This window comes from Micrasema longulum, unplaced genomic scaffold (genome assembly GCF_059751315.1).
Source record: "Micrasema longulum isolate JH-2025_06_02 unplaced genomic scaffold, ASM5975131v1 h1tg000454l, whole genome shotgun sequence".
Lineage (NCBI taxonomy): Eukaryota > Metazoa > Arthropoda > Insecta > Trichoptera > Brachycentridae > Micrasema > Micrasema longulum.
The window spans coordinates 79,623-104,135 of record NW_028277653.1 but is presented as its reverse complement, the minus strand read 5'-3'; the positions used below and the strand labels follow the sequence as shown (position 1 = coordinate 104,135).

At 32.2% G+C, this 24,513-nt stretch overlaps 2 protein-coding genes across 2 annotated transcripts in view; one reads left to right on the top strand and one right to left on the bottom strand.

Annotated features, from left to right (window-relative positions):
• fz (frizzled class receptor) overlaps positions 1 to 20,772 on the top strand; it is a 199,926-nt gene extending 179,154 nt beyond the window's left edge. Inside the window, exon 2 of the mRNA XM_088226668.1 lies at positions 19,489 to 20,772. Within this exon, the coding sequence (XP_088082794.1) occupies positions 19,489 to 20,006 (518 nt within the window). The 3' untranslated portion in view covers positions 20,007 to 20,772. The remainder of the gene's footprint in view (positions 1 to 19,488) is intronic.
• LOC148281475 (uncharacterized) lies at positions 10,792 to 11,403 on the bottom strand. Its single transcript, XM_088226654.1, is given in 4 exon segments — positions 10,792 to 10,970; positions 11,053 to 11,097; positions 11,100 to 11,209; positions 11,348 to 11,403. Coding segments are annotated over 4 exon segments (390 nt in total).
• Positions 20,773 to 24,513: the final 3,741 nt, after the last annotated feature.

Sequence of the window (24,513 nt, the reverse complement as noted above, 5' to 3'; positions counted from 1 at the left end):
TTAATTCCTACATATTAAGATATACAAGTTTTATATCAATAATAACATTTAAAAAAATATATGTATTATGTAATTCGTTATGAAAAAAGAAGCAATATTTTTTTAATACGTAGGTATCTTTATTTTAATATAACTTTCGTGTAACAAATATTCATATAAAAGTCTTCAGTCAGGTGAATTTAATATGAATGTTTTGGTTTTTTAAAAGTGTCTTATCTACTTATTTATTATATATACGGTCTAAGCCAATTACCACAGTTATATGAAGAAGCATACGTACAAGAAACTGAACAAAAATAATGGTATACTACATATTCATAAACACTATAAGAGTTTTAAATTTATTTCAACAGAGAGGAGAAAAAAAAATTGAGAAGGGAATATGGAAGTCTAGGCTTTTACAGGGCTTATGACCTGTCGTTGGCTGGTTAAAGTGGCCACTTTACACACTGTGTAACATTCATCATTCTGCCCATGTTTGAACATCCACATTTCCTCAACTCTTCCATCTGTTGACTTTTGTGAAGTCCAGCCCAGCAGAAATCCAGCCAGTCTGCAAGCATTTGGACATAATCAAACATTGTTGAACTATAAGAGGTTATTTAAAAATAAATTAATGACTTATGTAAGTATTAATTTTTAAATATTTATAATTTTCCTAGTATCTATCTAAAATATTTATATATCCGTTGTCGAGATTTTTGTCATAAAAAGGGCCAATCAAAAAAACTGTATAGGAGAGTATTATATAAGTTATTTTATGGCATTGTTGGTATGTCGGCATCGCGGTGTAGTGGTCAGCGCATTTTTGCCTACCATTCAAGATGTCTCGGGTTCGATTTCCGACGCGGTTGACATGAAATATTTATTTAAAAAGGTGCTTTTGCACTTGAAATACTTAGTCCCTAGACTGGCACCTGAAACTTAAGACTGATATCTTACCGCCATGTAACAAAAATGATCAAGATACGCTGCGGTTTGTGTACCAATGCAGTATCCTATGCACCATTAGGTGCGGATAAGGAATGATGGAGATAATTTGGTATTTGGTGAAATTAATACATAAAAATTGTTTTACTTAAAGTATAAATACGTTCTATATTTTAATTAATTGATATTGACCCTCAACAATGTTTTTTTTTTTTTTTTTTTTTTTATATGGGAGTTGCTTTATTATTTACCTTGCTTATAATATACAAGGTTTATATTTCAAAAAGTGGATTTTTCTGCAATTAAATATCTTAAAATGTATCTAAACTATTGGGATCAGGAGGGATATATTAATGTGGGCTAATCAGGAACTTCTCAGCATTTGCTCACGTGGAGAGGAAACCACTTAAAACTCTTCAGGAGAAGCCGGCCTGTTGGCAGTAGTCAACAGGCCTTCCGTTCCACTAGAGGAGTGTTGGGCATTTTGTTCCCTACTTTGCTTTATTTTACCAATTTCCTGCGCTATATTTATCATGTATGATACTACCTCTCGTGTGAGTTCTTTATTACCTATCACCGATGGGATGTCGCATAGATCTTCACCCAGGCCTCTGCATCGCGCCTCCAGCTGTTGTCTTTGAAAGCTGAAAAAGGGGCAATGCATCAACAGGTGAGGGACATCTTGAGGAGTTTCATCGTCGCATGGGCAGCTGTCGATCTCTGAGAGCTTGAAGCGATGCAGGTAGCTCATGAAGCCACCATGACCCGTAAGCATCTGGGTGAGCTCGTAGCCAACATTTTGCATTTTTCTGAAATCATAAATGTTAAATCAACAATGTTTTGAGTATGTCCAAATGTTTGCAGACTGTCTGGATTTCCTCCCTAGGGAGTTATTTAGATCTAAATTTGTTGCAACAGAGAGGGAAAACACTTTTGAGAAGGGGATATGGAAGTCTAGGCATGTACAGGGATTATGACATGTCATTGGCAGGTTTAACTGGCCACGTTACAGACTGTGTAACATTCACTATTCTGCCTTTGTTCAAACATCCACATTTCCTCAACTCAGCCGGATGAATCTCACCAGCAACAGTTTCAGCTCTTTGATTACACGCGACCTCCGTGGTGTAGTGATCAAGACGCTCGACTCACACACGGAAGGTTCCGGGTTCGATTCCCGGTGAGAACACAAAAGTTCAAATGTAATTATTCTCAAGCCTGGGTGTACCGTGGTGTAATTCACCACTGTAATTGGGCCTCTTGGCCTGTTGTAGTCCAAAAAAAAAGTCAACTGATGGAAGAGTTGAGAAAATGGGGATGTTTAAACATAGGCACAATAGTGAATATTAAACAGTGTGTTAAGTGGCCACTTAAACCAGCCAATGACAAGTCATAAGCCCTGTAAATGCCTAGACTTACATATTCCCTTCTTACAAATGTTATTACTCTCTGTTGCAAAAAAATAGATTTTGACCCTTGTTTTTAAAAGCAAAAAGAAACGGAATCTTACATTGGCCCTTGGAAGTTTACAAATTAATTTATAAACCTACTTATGTAATAATTTTAAATATGTAAAATCCAACTTGAGGTGTTCAAAATCTAAGTATATAAAATTGAATATAAACTTGAATTATACATTTAATAATTATATTATTCATAGGTTAGTATTTTCAATAAAAATGGCACAAAGGTAAATAAAAAATGTGTAAATCTTTATATTAGTTTCGTTCACGAAACGTCATCAGACCGCCTGACTTCGGCTTCCTCTCTTCAGTTTTTAATTGTAATTATGATTAATTTTAGTTATGTTTAATTCATTCTGATACTACTTTTAATTGCCCAGTTTAGAATATATCGGACACCTAACGCTTTACACCGGAGCGTTAATGATAGGCATAATGAAACTCATTAAATTGAATTGTGGAATGTATGAGATGTAACATAAAATCGGCACAAAGATTGTAATCAACGCACGAAAAACAAGTTAGTTAGCCTGACACTATTATTTTTAATATACTTGCCCACCTATCATTTCGATTACCTAGTTTAAATGTGTAATATATATAAGCATCTTCTCTGAAAGATTTTTTATCTTTTTACCGTGGTAATTTAGTGTTTCCGCATTTCTACATACTTACCAACGAGACCTACTTGATACATAATATTTATTTCATGTGCCAACTCTAATGTATGAGAGCGAAGTATTTTATTTAATGTATTTATTCATATTTTTCTCTTACAAACTTTAATTAATAATAAAAATAATGTAACCCCAGTGGGGTTACCCGTGCCGAGGACACTTAACAATATACTTTTTTGAGAATAAACAAAGAGGACTAACTTAATAAACAGAGATAATTAACAAAATATTCACAGTTTTAAAAACGAGGTATATATGTACATATATATTATTAATATTACAAAACGCACAATGAAAATAGCAAAAACCTAACATAAGCTATTCGCTTGTGGAGCGGTCGATTCAAAATTGGTTTGGGCGAATGAGATAATCCATTTTACTTCTACCTAGCTTCACTATCCATTTTATATAGCCTTTTTCAAAATTTTTTTCGTTACTAATTGTTTTAATAGATAGTTGAAGTAGGTTATAGATTTTAATTAAATAATACTCAAAATCCCTTTGTCCGAAAGTGGTATTAGTTTTTATTTGTTTGAGGATCTAGTGATTATATTATTTGTTTGTGATGTATTGTAGGGGTAATGTCTTTCATTTGAGTAATAGTAGTTTTTGAATCTGTAAGTGAGTGTTGTTTTAGCGTATAATTGTTTTGGTGTCATAAGTTGTGATTTTTTAAATATTTCTTCAGTAGATGTCTGTATCGGGACTCTGAGTATTATTTTAATTATGGATTTTTGTGCAACAAATATACTATTTAAAACTGTGTCACTCGCACCACCCCAACCGATTAAACCGTACTCCAAAATTGATTGGCACAGTGCAAAATAAATCTTTGAAAGTTCCTGTACATTATTTATACTTCGAATTGTTTTGAATATATACGTTAGTCTTTAAAGTTTGTTAGTAATATTTTCAATCTGCTGTTTCCACTTTAAATTTATATCAATATTAACTCCTAAGTATTTGACATTGTCTGTCCTATCCAATATTGGGCAATTACAATGAACACTCTGAAGACAATTATTCTTATGTAGTTTGATGTTAAGATAAGCATTTTGTGAATAGTTTCTAGAACTAGAATAGTATGGAATTGGAAAAATAATTATGAAAGTAGGGTAAATGCTGTCGAAATGCGATCCCTCGGGTGACTGTGCGGTAAAACGATGTATGATAGGTGCACAAATGTCGAGAGCCGTCAACTGTGTAAGGCTGAGACATGCACTATTGACAGATTTAAGAAAGGGGTGCTGCGTCGGTTTGGACATGCAGAGCGAATGGACAGCGAAAGAACGGCTGAAAGGATCTAAGATGTGAATTTTGATGGATGCAGAAAACGAGCAGGACCGAGAAAGACATAGCACGATCAAGTCCATCAAATACTCAAAGATGGACTTGTCAAGAATAGAAATAAGCGGCGTGCGTGCATGAGAAGATGTGTGAATGTAGAGGAAGCGAGGTCTGTATGCAAAGACAGAGTGATTTGGCGTTCTATCATCCCTGCCTACCCCTACGGGGAAACGGCGTGATGGTTTGTTTGTTTGTTTGTCGTTACAAAATATATATTCGTTTAATGCAATGCGATAATTCCTTAATAAAACGACATGATGTCAAGACTTAGTTTTTAAATAATTTTTTTAAAAAATCATCATCATCATACCCCTCTGTCTACACCCGATGGTGCATAGGGCACTGCATGGGTACATTAAATGCCGCGTATATCAATCACACCCAATCATGGATTTTTATCTTACATGTAAAAGGCACAACGTGCAGTTTATATAAATAAAATTAAAATGAATAATCTATTGCATAGAGGTAAGCTGATCAGCCTTGCACTTCAAGTGTCATTCCAGGAACATAAAATGTTGGTGTGTAGAAACACATTTCTTATCAATATTTAATGTTGACCTTTGACGAATCGAACCCGTGCCCTCAATCATGGTAGGCAAATGCGCCAACCACCACACTACGAGGCGAATCTATCTCTGGTCGATTTTAGTATTCACGATTTTTCCTAATAGTAGCCGTCGAGTCGAAAGCACTCGTCCTGGATCCTGGTTCTATTTCACACATAGGACTGTATTCTTATTCTTAATACGCACAGACACAGAACTTGTTTTTCTTTTTACTTTTATCCGCTGCAAACGGTGCATAAGGAACTCAATTAATACACCAATTACAACGTATCTCGATCAATTTTTAGATGATATCAAGTTCACTAGGGTTATACTTCAAATCCATTGCAGGGGCTCTTTTTAAAAAAAAAATTATTGATAACAAATTAAAATACAATATTACAACTAAATACAATTTTTTACAATAATCAAATACATATATTTACATTAACGTTTCCCATTACGTAAAAGAAATAAACAATTCTTGTGTACATAATGGGGAGTGACGTCTTAGAATAGATTATTTTATTTTAATCAATAATATTTTTTAAATAACATATATAAATTACAAAAAAGATATTAACGATGTTTTCAAACAGTGTTACATAAAAAAGAATTAAAGATGTATTTTTTTACTTCTTTCTTAAATATATTGTATTCCTGACTGTACTTTTTATTATCTTTGTTCATTTCATTAAAGAAAAATATCCCAAATATTATTTAAATCAATATTTCATGTCGGCTTTGTCAGGAATTGAACCCGGTACCACATGTATGATAGCCTAATGCTAAAGGCTTTAACACATTCTTAAACATATTTTTTTTATTTATTTATAAATGTATTACAAAGTTCCTACGTATATTACATAAAATAGTAACGTATCCCAAACTCTATGAGACAAAAAGCGCTATGTTGAGTTGGGATACAACCTAATGGAAACTGGAAACATACATAATATTTAAAAATACAAAAATAAATATTGTAACATAAATATCAATGAGAGGCTGATGGCAAATGGCATTTGATAATTCCTTTTTTTACATAAGGAATACAAGTTTCATATTGATTACTTTTTGCCGGCCAATCAAGTTTTACTTTCCGTATTGCACGATTTAGAAAACGAAATTAATTGTACTAATGAGAATGTTGTTTTCTGATTCTGGAAACTTGTTAATTAAAAGTCATTTTAAATTTATTTCCGTGGTATAAAAAGATTTAAAAAATAAGTGTTAATAGTAATAATCGTAAATACACATATGTTGTGTTATAGGCACATGATAATATTAAGCAAATTTATTTAGCTTTATATTCAACAAAAGTAGAAAGATATTAAAAATTACATGTTTAAATCAGTATTATTATAAAACACATATAATTTAGTAATATTAACTTAGCAAACTTACTTTTAAAAAAGATAATCGTAATCGGGGTAACCTAAAGTCGAATCGTCCAATATTTTTTTTATGTTCAATACTGTCAACAGTGTCAACTGTCAAAAACGGGAAATATTGAAATCGGGTTGTGGTCCCGTGGCTAGTGTTGCGGACTCACGGATCAGAGTTCCGAGGTTCGAACCCCACTCGACCCCAACTTGATTTCCATTTTCTAATAGTGAGTTATACAACTCGTTGAAAATGGCCACCAAAATGGAAATATTTGGGTAAATCATAAGAACGCTAATATTTTTTTTTCTTTTAAAAAAAAAAATATTGTTTTTAAGATAATACAATAAACTACCTTGACATAAAAAAGCTGAAAAATATACATTCATCTAATTTTTGTACTATTTTCCTTAACAACATTTGAGCCAAAGCTAACTCCGCTTCGACTCAATTTTATTTCCGTTTTTAAATTTATATATTTTAAAACAATTCAGAATTTTGGTGCTAAGGGAAATTGGATATAATAAATGTTTTCTTACACGCGTTAAAAATTAGAGCATTTAATTCCACGGTGAAATTTCTCAAAAATGTATGAAAAATTCATAAAAATTAACGCACTTTGAACGACGCACAAGTTTATGTGAATCAACCAATCAATTACAGCGTTTTTATGTGGCATGATAGATTTCCGGTTTCCGGGTAGCCATTTTTACCGAAGTTTAGTGTATTTTGACGCTGCGAGGCTCTACTTTGAAATGATAGTACAATACACCGACGACAACTCGTGACTTTACCACGGGCGGAGTAATTTCAAATTGCAAATATAATACATAAAAAACCTTTTTTTTATTGCTTAGTATGATAGTCCGTTAATGAATGAAAAAATAATTGAAAAAACACTGAACTTCCTCATTATTGCTTCGGCTTTAAAAAAAAATAGTTTATGTGAAGAAAACGTTCTCTAATGTATAGAAACAATTTATAGAATTCAAAATTATTTTAGATTATTATTATTATTATTATTATTATGGATAACTTATATAGCGCCATTTTCGTAACAAAATACCTCAAGGGCGCTTTACATAGTGATTCTTTTAAATTTGTAATTTAATTTAAATAATTTATTTTGTTGTCCCATGCTACGGATTAATTCAAATGATTTAGAGAACAAGTGGGTTTTAAGTTTTTTCCGAAACATCACTTCACTTTAACTGCCTCGCACCTCTGCTGGGAGAGCATTCCATGCCATAGGGCCTGCGACCGCAAATGCGCGTTCACTAAATTTAGTGCGCTGTTTGCGTAGAGGTATAATAACTTTTCCTCTCGCCGTAGACGTAGCTGATCTAAGCGTTAGACGCCTGTCAGCTAGTTCATCTGGAATGCATAGTTCCCTTAGATATTCCGGAGCAAAGTTGTGCAGTGACTTATACATAAGCCGACAGAGTTTGTATTCGACCCCCTGTGGAAAACATAGCCAGTGTAGTTCCCGAAGTAGTGGAGTGATATGACTGAACTTAGAAATTCCGAAAATAAGTCTCGCTGCGGCATTCAATACAGATTGTAGGCGAGTCATTTTGTTCATTGGTAGACCTGCATAGATACCATTACAATAATCGACTCTAGACACTACAAACGCATTTATTAATTGACGGGCGGCATCAACCGGCAAATTTTTGCGTATGCATTTAATTTGTCTCAGCTGGTAGAAGCATGAACTTATCGTTCTACTAATTTGAGCGTCAAGAGAAACGTCAGAATTGAGTAAAACTCCCAGTAGTTTAACGGTGGGTAAAGCGGTACTCCCTACATTGGGTAGGGCTGTATCCTGGATCAAATTCTGTCGTCTGGCTGAAGCGACCCATAGTTGTTCAGTTTTTGATAGGTTTAATGTTAGTCTGTTTTCAGCCATCCAGTTTGCTATTTTTTCGATGCATCCATCAATTAAATTGACAAGCACACTTCTCTCGCCTGGTTTGTAATAAAAATAAATCTGAGTATCATCTGCGTAGCAGTGAGACCACAATCCACATTCTTTGATAATGTTCTCCATATCTTTAGTGTAAAGGAGATAGAGGAGTGGTCCGAGTACTGACCCTTGAGGCACTCCTCTAGACACCCGAAAGTTGGTTGAGCTTTTACCTTGGAACACAACTGCATATTCTCTCTCATTAAGATATGAACTGAACCACATAGGGAAATATCACATGTTACGAATACCGATAGAATTACATAAAATGGAATTAGAATAATTAATTGCATTTTTAAAATCAATATGGATATTGTGGAGAAATGTTTTCATATATAACTTTAAAAAGAAATTGTAAAAAAATATATAGCTAGAAAAACGCGACATGTTTGGCCTTGATAGTTGTGACGTCAAGATTCGTGACGATGTTCCATAAAAGTTTGAATGGTTAGGAACAAAGTTGAAAATTAACATGAATCATGACGTATTAAGGGCGTGGCCAATGCAATGACCGTTTTTGCGGAAATTCAAAATCACAAATTTAAAAATACTTTTAATGCTACTAATAAGTAGCATTTATTTATCTTTTTTACTGGACAGTATTTTTTTTTTTTTTTGTAGTTGCAAATTATTTGTACCTTGCTTTTGTTATGTGCAAGGTTTTATCGAATACATTTATCTTTAAATTATATTCCGTTGACTTCAACATTTTTCACCGTAGACTTACGATAATAAAAATAAAGCAGAATCAGAATAAACAAAATAATTCTAGAAATATTACATTAACAAATAATAAAAAATAATACTGGACAGTATTTCATAGACCCTTATTACTTAAATGTAATTTTAAAAAACGTGATATTTCTCTAATACGTGTTAATTTTTACACTGCCTAGGCGGAAAGTATATATATATTTATAGTGTTTATCTACAGTGAATTGTAATTTATTTCATTTTACGCAAAAGATTTATCTCAATCCGTTTTTCTCTCACACACTAACACTTCTTTTCCCAATCATTATTCTATCCAATTATATCGATTACTCAAACATGACCGCACTAACGCAGCGCCAGTTTTAAATAAACTTATTTCTCACGAAACCAGTTCAAATTAATCGCTTCGATTCTGTCTATACGCCACTTGTATTTAGCCAAGTGCCCGAGGCATTACCTAAGCTATAATAACACCATCTACTTGCATATTATTTATTTGAATTAAAAGGATATTATGCTAGATATAATCGACCTTGACACCGTAGAAAATTAGATAATAATTCCGACTAAACTCGCGTGAGATTAACTGCTTTGTCGAATGTTGAATCCGTTTTTTTTTTTACTCGCCCGGTGAATACGAAACTAACATGCATAAATCTGTTTCGAAGTTTTATTATCATATTTGATGGACTTAAGAGGATGTGTGGTCTTTATATACACGTATTCTCGTATTTTCTCTCTTGATTACGGCACTAGAACAGGATTTCTTAAAGTGGGCGACAACGCCCCTTTGTGGACGCTGAAGGCCTTCAGGGGTGCGGTGAAAGGCCCAGAGAAAATTGAGGGACGTTGAGGTGGTGACGGTGGCCAATTAAAAAGAAGTCTATCAATTGAAGAATAAAACGAACAACAAAAAATTGGTTGACGGGTATGGCATTTTATCAGTTGTGTTTTAGTCGGCGTGTCCCTATCGATAGATATAACAAGGGCAAGAAATAATATCATGGTCAATATTCGTCCCTCTAATACAACATTTGGACAAAGGTCCGAAAATTATTTTGCTGCCGAATTCTTTAATATGCTTCTTCATAAAGTTGAGTTAACAGATAACAAACAATAAAAACTTTCATTTTCTATAGATGTATTTTATTTCAATTGCACCTGTATGTATTATAAGGGAATGTGTTGTACTATCATTAAATGGACTGAATAAGTACGTAAATAAATAATAAATAAATATTTAAAATAAGAAATCTAAATATTGACGAAGAAAATTAGGATAGAAGAAAAAAAAAATTAATGACATGAAATACATAAAATATTTATTTTTTAACACTACAGTCCTCCCCAAAACAGTGAGGAGGACTCTTAAAAAATATTGTTTCAAAAAATATATTAATATAAAATAAAAAGATATTCAATAATATTACTATTAAATTCCACTTGCCTTGTATAAGATGAACTAGCTGACAGGCGTCTAACGATTAGATCAGCTACGTCTACGGCGAGAGGAAAAGTTATTATACCTCTACGCAAACAGCGCACTAAATTTAGTGAACGCGCATTTGCGGTCGCAGGCCCTATGGCATGGAATGCTCTCCCAGCAGAGGTGCGAGGCTGTGAAAGTGAAGTGATGTTTCGGAAAAAACTTAAAACCCACTTGTTCTCTAAATCATTTGAATAAATCCGTAGCATGTGACAATAAAATAAATTATTTTAATTAAATTACACATTTAAAAGAATCACTATGTAAAGCGCCCTTGTTACGAAAATGGCGCTATATAAGTTATCCATAATAATAATAAGAACGGAGGTGATGAATTCGGATCAGAATCAATTTTTCTTAGCTCAGCGACATATGATATGGAGTTACATGGCCAACAATTCATATCTGTGATATGGAAATAAGGATTTTGTATGAGACATGTTTCATCATACAGCTCTAAAAATAGTAAAAAAATATTAAACTAATTTGTTGTAATATCACTACTTCATTAAGTAAATTTTAATCAAAAGATATTAACCCGCCAAGGATGGAAAAGCGTATATAATTGGTATTGATATAATCCCAATCTTAAACCTGGATAAATGAATTCTGTAATTTCACAAAAAAATAAGCTGAATGGTTTACCATCGAACGGAAAGTGTATGGAGTAAAACAACAAAATAATAAAACTAATACTGCACAAAAGCCGCAATATTAAATATTTCTTCAAAACAGTTTAAATGCTAAGGCTATCTTTGGATGTTACATTTTTTAAACAATTTTCGAAGATGTTTTCAAATTCACTGTCACTTATACCGAGACTTTTTGTATGCGTTTGAATTTTTTTAAGGGAGCGCTTGTATTCCCGCAGTAACCGTTTGTTGGCCATGTATTATAGCTTAGATTATTGGTATAAATAATTTAGTATATTAAGTTAAACATGAAAACAAAAACATAACATTTACGATAATATTATAATGAAGAAGACAGAATGACAGAAGACATAAAAAATAGAAAAAATATAACATAACCATGGATAAAGATTTGTGTATAATCACAAATGTCAGCACACATGACAACGCATACACCTCCGACAAAATAGTCATAATTCAGAAAATAGATTTTGCGTTTAGTATACAAAATAAATTATTAAAAAAAATATCACATGCTAAAAAAAGACAGAATTCTAGATTTACTATTTGACGGGTTGATAGCTTTATGACACACTAACTTTTTTAAAAACTTTTGAACGCGGTCATTCTCAAACAATGACCATCTTATAAATTATTACTCTTAAGACTAGAAATAACTGATTGCGCCTGTACTCTGAACGGGCCCATTCTGCCCGCAAAATTCAGCTTGAACAGAGAGAACCTGATTTACGTTTCCGTTTCGCCGCAGTTGGTGTCTTGTTAGGTCGGTATTTTGATGGGCTCGGTACTTGGTGTTGCCAGTGCCCATATCACTCTGTCTTTACATACAGACCTCGCTTCCTTTACATTTATACAAAACAGTTATAACACGATAAATATCAATCCACCTCATTTTATTTTGTCGTGCAGTGTGTATTTTTACTGAGGTGTGAAATATGCCATACCCGGACTCATCACGTGATCATCATACTCAGACGTGACGAATAGTTTTGTTAGAGAATCTAAGAAAATGAATATTGTGAGGCCGTGCATCATATTTGTATTGTACTCGTCAAAAAATCTTCATCTTCGTCCATGCCTCAGGTAATCACGCCCGGATACGACTCGTGCGTAGACAGTCTTCCGCCACCTGTGCCTCGATTATGAATGCTATCTTCATCTGTATATATCGAAACGGTATACTTAACTTCTGCACTATCTGTATCTTACCTCGGTATGTTCTTCCTACTTGTCATAAAGACATCATATGATCGAAACAAGCCAATGGAATGACCGCAAACAATTAGTCCGCGTTCCTTACGTCATTAACATTAAAAATAATTCTCATTTATATTTTAAATAGGCTTCTGTAATAAAAAGTGCTCACTTTAAAGCAATTATAAACTCCAACAAATCCCGATTCAAGCAAAAAATGCTCGCTTGAACATGAATTTTGCATGACTTTTGGAAATTACCTAGACGGTACGCTTAACGATCGTCTGTATGTATCTACCGATCGACTACAAAGCCGGCTCCTTTAACGTCTCGATACATACACTCGGAAAGATTGTAAAATAGATGGAAAAAATATATTAACTAAATTATGTTTTTAGACTGGTAACTCTTTGACTCATATAATTTGTGTCTGACGCCTAGATACTCTTATTTGTTAATAAGACAGAACCTAGCGACATTATTTTCATATCTAGGCGTTCGTTTTATTAAAGTGACAGTTATGTCGGAATTTAATTAAACTTAAAACTCGCTTGTTTCTCTCTCATATTTTTAATAGGCTTTCAAGAAAAAAAGTGCCAACCTCAAAACGATTAAAAAATTTAATAAATCACAATTAAAGGAAAAATTCCTCGGTGGAACAAAATTTTTGACACTAAATGCGTAGATAAACGTATCGAAGGGTTCTAGACCCGTCGGTATAAAATGATGTACTTACAACAAAACTTGATGGTTATCTATATATGGTTACTATACCCTTGTAGTCGGACGGGAGACTTTTATCTTCAACTATGACGTCATACTGAATCTATGTCATTTTAGAGCGTAGATATGTGTACCGTGACGTACGCTTCCTCTTGATTCATATCGATGTACTTACCCAAAACTTAAAGGTGAGGGTCGGTAGTATATTTTTACAATCGCTAGAGGGAATGTATCTTCAACTATACCTTCAAGGTGAAGGTATGACGTCTTTATCTTTCCATCATAATCGAGACCCTGGAACGTTCCTATGGAGATCCTATTAGGGATTTGGCACAGCAGAAACAACAAAGAAAGCTTTGCCGGTCACGCTGAGCAAGCGTGAGACGCGTTTGTCTCTTGCGTACAATCCAGCAGAAAACGATCACGAATATTCGCTCGTTTAGGCTAGGGAAGCATATTTTATGCAATATAATTTCTTTCCGGGGACTCGAAACTAAAACGTATGATTCTTTAACAGTATTCAATGGATAGTAAACCATTGGACCATCACGCGGATATTGTTTGTAGAGGACAGTTCGCCATACACCGTACTACAATAACTCCTTAAATATGTACGTAGCATACTGGTTGTTTAACTAAAGCTGGCGCGTTCGCAAAACTCACACTAACGCATTTAAAATCTACAGGATGATGATAAAAAAAAGGTTTTATTAAATTTTAACCAAATGTGCTATCTTTATTGTTTATCAATAAGTCTGTATTTTATTTTATTTTATTTGGGAAACCAACATGTCTATATACATATTTATAGTTAACAAACAGATATAGTGTATAAACTCAGAACCAATAACCGTTTTCAACAAGTGTATAAAGTTAATAATGAAAATATAATACAAATATAAATACTTATAAAAATAAATACACGCATATTTTCTCCAATATAATTTGTACTGTACACTATAATTAGTGTATTAATTATTATTATAATGCGGACAAAATATTAAATAAAAAACAAGCTTGTTTAAAAATAAATAAATATATGCCATTTTTTAAAATGATTGTTTTTTTTCGCTCTAATCCAAAAGAGATTTTTAAAAACATTCAATATAATATCAAGATTTTTTAAAATCAATATTCTGTATATTAAAAATGTTTTTCTGTAAGTTTTGCGAAAGAGCCAGCACAAGATAATCGAGTGTTTTTAATCCATAGAATATATATACATCGAATACATATTATTATATTTTTACCATTAAGAATCACAGCAAAATTCAGACGAACGCAGAAGCATCCTGTGTAAATTTTATTACCATATCATTCGCAACTAACAAAGCAATAGTTGTCTATGTCACGCTCATAAGCGCGTCTGAGCTCGAGAGAGAAAGATATTATTTTCATAATGCGTATGACTAGGGCTTCCAGTCTCGACACAAATTTGAGTCTCGAGACTAAGACGAGACTCGGAGACCAAGTCTCGAAATTTCTAGACTATTCGATACTACCGATAATTCGTGTAAAAAAATAGCGCATCTAGAAAATAAATCCCAACATAGCATACTTTTAATGTTTTTTTAAAAATGAATATAGAACATACCAACCAACTATTCCTATATCATTAAACATCACAATAGACTAACTAAAATAACTTTTTTTTTTTTGTTAAATCAAAAACTAGTTAAGAGTAAAGTCGGCTAGCAATCAACAGCCATCATGTTTCAGACAGAGCTTAGAGAAAACATATGCAGTTATAGCATACATTCGAACAGTACCGCACTGATTTGGCCTCAGTCTAATTAAAAAAGGCAGGTTTGACCTGGTGAGAGTGCCTCTTGCTTTGGATCCTTAGTGTTGCCTGCGCTATCACTAAGATGTTCAAATTTTGCCTTCATTTTCATAATAATATTATACGATATGATATCGGCATCGTTATATTTTTAATTTGTTTGTAAATTACGTGATAGCAACGCGTTATTTACCCCCTAGATAGCGTTTTCGATTTCGATTCCGAAATTTTGATACTAGCATCTCGAGAGTCTTGTTATTGGAAATGTCTCGAGTCTCATGTCTCATGGAAGCTCTTCTCGCAATGCGATTTTAACTTTTGAGTGTTCTCGAAGGACTTGAGTGTAAAACTAAGAAAACTTGGTGGCCTCCGTGGTGTAGAGGTCAAGACGCTTGAATCACAAACGGAAGGTTCTGGCTTCGATTCCCGGTGAGAACACAAATATTTAATGTGATTTTCTTCAAGCTTGGGTGTTCTGTGCTGTAATTCATCACTGTAATTGGGCATCCTGGCCTGTTGTGGTAAAGGAAAAAAAAAACTCCTTCCTTAATACAATGACATGATAAATCGACACGTTATTCCTTTACTATGTTCATCTAAGATACATAGCAAATATTGCGTTGTCTTCGATAATTCGAAAAAAAAACAAATGATGGCAAATCACAATACATATGCAATCATTGATGTGAAAAAGAGATAATTTCCTCAGTTTGTATTTTTTTCTGTATACTTGTTTTATTTTATTTGATTTATTTATATATACGCCCAGTGGACAATTTTAAGGACATATGTATTCATATAAAATTATTATAAAAGAAAGTAGAAAGACACAATGGTATATAGTAGACTTTGTAGGAGTGGAAGCGGAAGAGAGGTATTTATAATTGAATTTGATTCAGTGATCATATGAAAGAAGACAATTTGTTATCAAGGAAATCAAGACTGGGATGTTTGTTGGCAGACCTAAGAATTCTGGGCCTAGGGGAATGAAAACCCTTGTTAGTTCTATGGTTATCGGTATGAAAAAGTAAACTTTGTCTGAGGTTTCTAGTTGGGGTATTTAATTTTATTGAACTCAGTAGTTCAGGCGCATCAAAGAGTGAGTTGAGAATTTGAAATAGGACTAGAAGGTAAACATTAGCTGGTAGCTGTCAAAATTTTGAATGTGAAAATGTTAATTGTATTTAACTATAAGTTCTTCTTTCTCTTTTTCTTCTCTTTTCTGTTAAATAGGCGCTATCAGGTTTTTGGTGGGTTTTTTCTTTTAGTGCCTATTTCAATTTATGTTGGAATTTTGTTAGTTTAGTTATATGTTCATTGTTTCAATTATTATTTTATATTATTCTTGTACTTATATTTTTGTTGTCTATTGTTATTCGTGTTGTTCTTACGTTTATTGTAAATTAATGTAACTTTTTTTGGTCGATGTTATCATACTTTGGTAGAAGGCCCTAATAAAGGAAAGAAAAGTCTTTGGCTTGTATTTTCACTGGCAACATTTTGGTATATTGGAAAATTTATACGAATGAATTCGTTTTTTAAAAACAGTTTTAAATAATACGTCAGGCCAACCCACGATTTACCAATAAATTCCCAACTGATTAATGCTAATTTATTCCTTATTATCTCGATCGAGATTCTTTCGCGTAAAAAAACTATTTAAATCGACACGCTTGCAAATGTCGCTTGTATTCCGCGATGTATTCAACGGACGTTATTTACAATCCGACTAATGAGCCATGTCGTATAATTCCGTAATACAATATTACTCTCATCCTCGGTTTCATATTTTGATGGGGTTTTATTACTCACAGAATGCAGAATGCTCAAGTCGATCATTTATTTTTGTAATATTTTAATTCCAAAGATGTGACTTGATTCATATTACTTAATACTTTGATAAAATCGTTGAAAATGAATGTTCAGCTAAAATAAATAATGTACCAACAAAGTTTTCATAAATATGCTAGCCGGTTATTGAATCGTAAGTCCATAAATAACAACGTTATTAAAAATCCCACACCAAACACAAAATCTTGTCTCTTTTTTGGTGTGGTATATCGTTTTGTTTTTTATTTTGTACTTTTTGCATTGTGTATTTCTGCCTATAAAACATATTCAATATTTTTTTTTAATCGGTTTGTGGTTCCGTGGCTAGTGTCGCGGACTCACGGATTAAAGGTCCAAGGTTCAAACCCCACTCTACCAAAAGTTGATTCCTATTTTGTTATTAATAACTCGTTGAAAATGGCTTTCAAAATCGAAATATTTGGGAACGCGAATATTTTAATTTTTTTGATAAATAAATAAATTGTTTTTTTTTATTTGATAAAAAATTTCTTTTTCTATCATAGAAACATATTGGTTTGCAATAAATTACACATTTGCTTTTAAAATAACACTTTTATTTTGCACGTATTGTTTAAAATATATTTCTGTGACATACATAATAATGAATTAATCTAGTGTTATATGAGTTTTACCTAAATTTGTTTTAAAATTTGGTTTTAAAATTGTAAATTACATATTATAGATATTCCTTGACGAATCTGCATTATTATTTCTAAACTAAACTAAACGGCATAATTGCAACTTTGACTATCAACATTTCCTTTCTTTAAATCTACATTTTTATACATTAGGTTTATGTACAGTAGAACTCCCTTTATCCGAACTCCAGTCATCTGGATTGCCAAGTATCCAAATCGTTATCAGAGAATAAAAAATAAAGGAGATGTTTTTCATTTTAATTTAATTGCGCAATGAACTTTGCTGGAGGACATGTTTGTAAGTGTTTAATGTGATTCCAATTCGCTGTATTATTTTAAAAGCAATAAAATCTTGCACTCATTAATCCGGATAGTTGGAGTTTTACCAATTAGATCTCCAGTCAACACTGGATAATATCAACATATAACATACATAATACGTAATTAACATTTCTCGGGGAGACGACCACTGAAGAGGAATAATATTTTTAATTGATGGATGACTGTATACAATCTGATAACTCAGTTGATAGGATAACATTGTTTATTTTATAATAAACCAACCCATGTGATTCAGCTGAATAATTGTATCTATAGGTCTTCTTCTTCTTCTTCTTCTTCTTCAGTCTTGTTCTCTCCACTGCTGCATGGCGGCCTCCTCCAAACGTCTCCATTCCTTCCTATCACCCGCTTTCATCATCCATGTTTTACCGGCTATCGAGGAAATGCCATCGACCCATCTTTTCTGTGGCCTTCCAACACTTCTTCTGTTTGCCCATGGTCTCTACTTTATTATTCGTGGGGCCAATCTGCCATCATTGAGCCTCGCCAAGTGTCCTGCTCAATGCTATTTTAATTTCGCTGCAAGATCCATGATATTCACGACTCCGGTTCGGCGCCTTATTTCTTCATTTCTTATTCCGTCTCTTAGACATACACCGAGCACCTGTCTTTCCATGGATCGTTGCGTGCGTCTATAGTTAACATATTGAAAAAAACCCCACCTGTTCTCTAAATCATTCGAATAAATCCGTAGCATGTGACAACAAAATAAATTATTTTAATTAAATTACAAATTTAAAAGCTTCAATTAAATTAATTTAACAATAAAATCACTATGTAAAGCGCCCTTGAGATATTTTATTACGAAAATGGCGCTATATAAGTTATCCATAATAATAATAATAATAATATATATATATATTTTTTAATACCACTTTGCTTGAGAAAATTAACTATAACTATGATTATTTTATTTCTCCTTTCTGTTTTTAATGCACATCTATTCAATTTGATGGAGATTTTCTTGTATTTATTTTTATTTAAGTATTTTCGTTCACTTTTGAAGGTCAATTTCACGTTTCGGCGCTACCAAATGCTTGACTTCATTAATTTTTATTTTGATCTTGCACTGTTTTTAAATTTTCACGAATGAATGAGCACAAAATTCAAATATATTGAAATTAAAATAACCACACTCGTATTTATCTTTTTTTTATTCTTATCATATAATATAAATATATGAAATGGATTTAGAAAAATAAATTGTTTTTTCAAAATCAATATGGATATTATGAAGAAATGTTTCGATTCATAGCTTTTAAAAAGAAATGATTATGTCCCTACAAAAACGCGACATGTTTGCGCTTGATAATTGTGACGTCAAGATTTCTGGCGATGTTCTATTTAAATTTAAACGTTCACAAACAAAGTTTAAAATTTACATCAATCGTGACGCATTAGGTGTGTGGCCAACGCAATGATCGTTTTCGTTGGAATTCAAAATTATAAATTAAAAAATATTTTTTATGCTTCTAATAAGTAGTAAAAAAATATTTTTACCATGGAGTCGATTTTACACTCGTTCAGGATTCTAGTGCTATTTCACTCACAGAACTGTTAAGAGACATTTGAAAAAATTGTTTAGTATACCTTTTTACGATATATTTACTTATGTTTCAATGTTCAATGTTATTTTAAGGCCTAATTTTGGGCGTTTTGGTGAGACTTCCGACTCACTCAAATAAGTTTCGGTTTCGACTGAAAATCTTGTTTCGGCCGGTCACTGTACAGTGAATTCGAATAAAAAATGTCTACTGTGTTTAATTTGAGTTTTGTTTTTACCTTTGCAGGTGACATACTGTCCGGGGTGTGCTACGTAGGGCTATGGGACGCCGAGGCACTGCGAGGCTTCGTGCTGGCCCCGCTGTGCGTGTACCTCGCCCTGGGGACCGTCTTTCTGCTGGCGGGCTTCGTCTCCCTCTTCCGCATCCGCACCGTCATGAAGCACGACGGCACCAAGACCGACAAGCTGGAGAAGCTCATGATCCGCATCGGCATCTTCAGCGTGCTGTACACCGTGCCCGCGCTCGTCGTGCTGGCGTGCCTGTTCTACGAGCAGGCGCAGCTGGCCGGCTGGATGGCCACGTGGCACCGAGACATGTGCTCCCGCTCCCCCTACAGCATCCCCTGCCCCTCGTCAAGCGCGCCCCCCTCCCGCCCAATCTTCGCCGTCTTCATGATCAAGTACCTCATGGCGATGATCGTCGGCATCACGTCCAGCTTCTGGATCTGCTCGGGGAAGACCATCGTCTCCTGGAGGCAGTTCTTCGACAGGATACAGGGACGAAGGGTGGAGTCTTACGTATGATTCTGGTGCCTAAAATAATCTTATTAATGAAATTATCCACGCACTTGTAATGTTAAAAAAAACAGAAGCATAAAATAATAAGCCTCCGCAATTTTTTTTTTGCACCTCGACGGATCAAGTAACAATAATGAATGATATAATAGAACACAAATTATTGAGAAACATCTTATTAGTTTATTTATATAACCGGGAATGAAGCTAGTCCCTTGCGTTATGCGGGCGTCTTAAATTGTGGTCCCGTGACGAATGTCACTCATTTACTCTCACTTCGGTTGGCTGAAAGAAATTGCTTTCAGCAAGAAGTCCGCCAAAGTACTTGTTCTTTGTAATTAAAAATTTAGATAAATAAATAATGTCGCGCACTCACGGATCAGCGGTTCAAAGTTCGTACCCCCCTCGGCCACAACTTGGTTCATATTTTCTAATAATGAGTTATTAGCTCGTTATAAATGGCCCTTCAAATTGAAATATTATAGGAAATATTCCCTTTTTTAATTTAATATTTAAAAAAATCCCCCGGGGTCGCAATGCCAGTTTGAAGTACTTTATGATGATTCATATATATTAATTTAATTGTACTGCTTTCACACTCTTTCGTAAATGTGATGATTTCCGTTAGTTCATATATGGCTTAGACACACGTACAGGGGTTTCGGATTTGATTTTCGATGCGATCACAATAATAAAAGTGTTTTTTTTCAAACCTGGGTATTTTGTGTTGTATTTTACTACTGTAATTGAACTGTTGTTGAACAAAAATAACAAATTTATCAAATAATTTAACGAAAGCGTGTTAAATCATCAGATCGCACAAGTAGCCCATTTTTTCGGTACCCTTCTACTGGTATGAAACTAAAAACGAATGCGTTTGTTTCGTCGAAGTTTCGTACAGATAAAAGACTTAAGGAAAATATTTGAGTGATGGACGATTTCGCAAATGCTAAATTATTTTATTTTGTTATTGTAATATACAAATTGTTTACCTTCATAAAATATTTTTGGCGGTGCATTTTTCATACCGATTCTCTATGGAGGTGCTTTGTGACTTAATATTGTTTGTGAAAAATATTTGCCATTTTGCGATTGTAAGTAAAGTGAGGCGATATTGTAGTGTAAATAAATACGGACTGTTGACGATTTTGAAAATAAATTGACAGTGACATCGAAAATGAATTGTGCTTTGTAATGCCTTTAAAAATTATGGTTATTGAGATGTTTTACAGCAAATGGTGGCATGGTATTTAAAGATACACAGATCGTTTTTTTGTCCAATTCAAAATATATTTTCGAAGTAAATATGTATTATTTCCACGAATCATTAAGAGTAACGGTTTGTCCAAAAAGTCATATTCGTTTACTCTTTTGAAAGACTGAATTCAGTCAAATCAGTTTGGCTATTGACTGCTTTTACGTAAAAGCGAAGTGAACTGAAATTCAAAATTGTATTATCTACTCTTGTCGAAATTCACTAAGGGAACATTTTACTATACGACTTAAATTTTGGTTTGATACTGATCATTACTTCAAGAATTGATTACAATTACCTTACTGTCATGACAGCTACGAGCATTTAACTGACAATAGTATATAATATACATACTTATTTATCGAAAAACGTTATCCCCCGCACAAACTTTTTTTATATTTTATAACAATTTTATATGTAGGCATTATAATAAAGTGCTATCGAGTCATTTTTTTACTAACCAATGTTTTATTAAAAAATATTTTGAAGAATTTTTACTCCATTGAATGTGGCCAAATTCTTCGTAAGTTTAATTAATAAAGACTACACCGTGTATTTGGTGCATAGATGTAAATAAAATAATCAATTGAAATGGGTTCATCCAAATAATAAATGTATAATTATTTTTAAATCTTTATTAGGCTTAAAAGTGTACAATACATTGTAAGTTATAGATATTTATATATGAATTAGACGTCCATTGAAGTGAAATCCTCGAGCTTTGCTATAATATTGTCAATTTTAATTGATAAAAAATATTTATATTTGCAACGTTTTTAAAAAACCCCAATTAATTTTGTTGCGAATCTGGCATATTTATAGTTATCAACTTGTTGCTTATTAATTAAATAATACATACTTTGGGAGAAACTATTCATCAAACTTGAACAGTATTATTTTTATTTCTTGTTTATAAAATATAGTAACCTTTATTATTAATATGTTGCAATGCAGATTTTGATACAAATATAGTACTGAATTATCGTATTTATACAAATGTGTTGCAGGGGGTATATTAAATAAATACCAGTCCCTAATTTGCATTTCAAAAAAGATTTTTTAGATCATTGTATCCCATCTCATAAAATAATCTATCACTTTGTAAATTATAAAACATATTTTTTACAAGTAGACTGCCACAGTTTCAACCATCTGAGATTTTATCTAACATATTCATTACATAATTTAGTGATTTAAATATCTAACTATATTAATAATTATTTAGCATTATTCTATTTTTTCCTTTATCTTCTGTCACTGTATAGAACACCAATTATTTGTAAATAGTAATCTTTAAGAAAACAAGTCGTCGTGTTAATTTTAGTGATTATTTTGATTTGCAAATCAATTTACTTTTTAAGAATATGTTCTTTTTGTAAATAAAGTAGGTTTAAACAATATTTTTTTAATTCTCGTTTTCTTGAAATAGTTCTTTTTATGTGCCAAATTATTTGTGCTAAACACAAAAAAAAAAACACGGAAACCTTTTTTCAATATTGTCCTAGTTGGTATACATTTTTGTGTAATAATGTGTATCATACTTAAACATGTAATTCGCAAATTCATTTGTTTTAAAATATGCCATTTTTTCAAACAATATTCACGGATATAATTTTATTCATATTTTGTTTCACCAGAAATATTGTGTATCCATTGTAATGCTTTCGTTTGATTAAAATGAAAACTGACTAAATTAAAATATAAGATAAAAAGTAAATACTGTACTTTTTATGGCTTGTTTATTCTATTCACATTTTTAAAATTATTTTTAGTTAATTTTATTTTTCTCTACGTTTTTTAAATTTATTTTTGTAATACTCTTTTACTCTTAGTATTTTTCCAATATAATCACACAGTTACTTTATGATGTAGTATTATGTTTTATGTTACAATATAATAATGTATATTTTTATCTAATTATTTGCGTTTCACAAAAATAGTTATCTTTTTAATTTTACCAAAAGAAATTGCAAATTTGTTTTTAAAAAATATTAGTCTTTTTGTTTCAAGTCAGTCGCTTTTGTCACAACACTGAATGCATCCATTTTTTTTTCTATTTCATGTAAACAGAATTTCACAAAATCAAAGATTTGTATAAAAATACCTTTTATTTACCAACTTAAACCTTTAGAACTGAAATCAATAAGTTATCAAACTCTTTTTATTTAAACTAAACATCTTTTATTACTAAAAAAAAAAACAAATGTTGTCATTTTTTAATATGCACCGGAACCTCTTTTTACTATAGTTATACATTCCACACAGTACCGTGTGAAAAAGTATACCTTGCATAAAAACAAAATCGGTATTTAAAAATATATTAAACATTTTATTGTTTACTTTGTTTTAATTTTATTGAAAAATATAGCATGACAAATTACTTTTAAAAATCGGGGAAAAAATGTAATTCTACTGAACTATCACTATCATTTTTATACGCCTAGTAAGTAAAAGAGCAATGTAAAGAATTCCAAAATTAATTTCGTTAGTAAAACTTTTACGCATTGTTAAATTAATGTTCAGTATTTTTGTGCCTTGTTATTTCGAAACCGTGTGAAAAGATGGTCCAGTGTATTTTTAAGTTTATTATTTTCATTCAGTAATTTATAAGGTTTTGCATATGAAAATCGTAGCTTTCCAGAATCAGAATCAAAAATAAGAAAACAATTTAACATATTTAAATGTTCACACAATGCGATTTTACATTTTTTGATGAATCCTAAAATAAACATTTTCAAACCTTGAATTAAATATAAGAACATATTATTCGTAGAAGTAAGATATTCGTCTAAAATATGTTTATGATTTTTTCACTGCTGCTGCTTTCAACCACCCAACAAAAATAATTTTTAAATCGTAAAAGAAATTAAAAATTCATAAAATAAATGTGTATTTTATTGTAAATTAAACTAGAATAATGTCACAAGATACTATTTTTAAATATAAAGACAAATTTACTTGTATTTGACGCTGAAGTTGTCTGATCTTTGGTAAAGGCAGTTACTCTGCCGAATGTTTATACTTGTATAATAAATAAACTACATATTATATCCTTGTATGCATGTTAAATTTCAGAATGAGTTTTATAATGATGAATGTGCCGTGTCCTACTGTGGTAATATAAAGTGGGGATTATTTTTAATTTGTTTAGTCAGCGTACAAATTTTAGGGCTAATAAACATTTTTGTGTAAAATATATTGCCTTTTATTTTTCGTAAATTAAAAATAATTATTGATGTTTTACAAAAGAGATAGAGAACA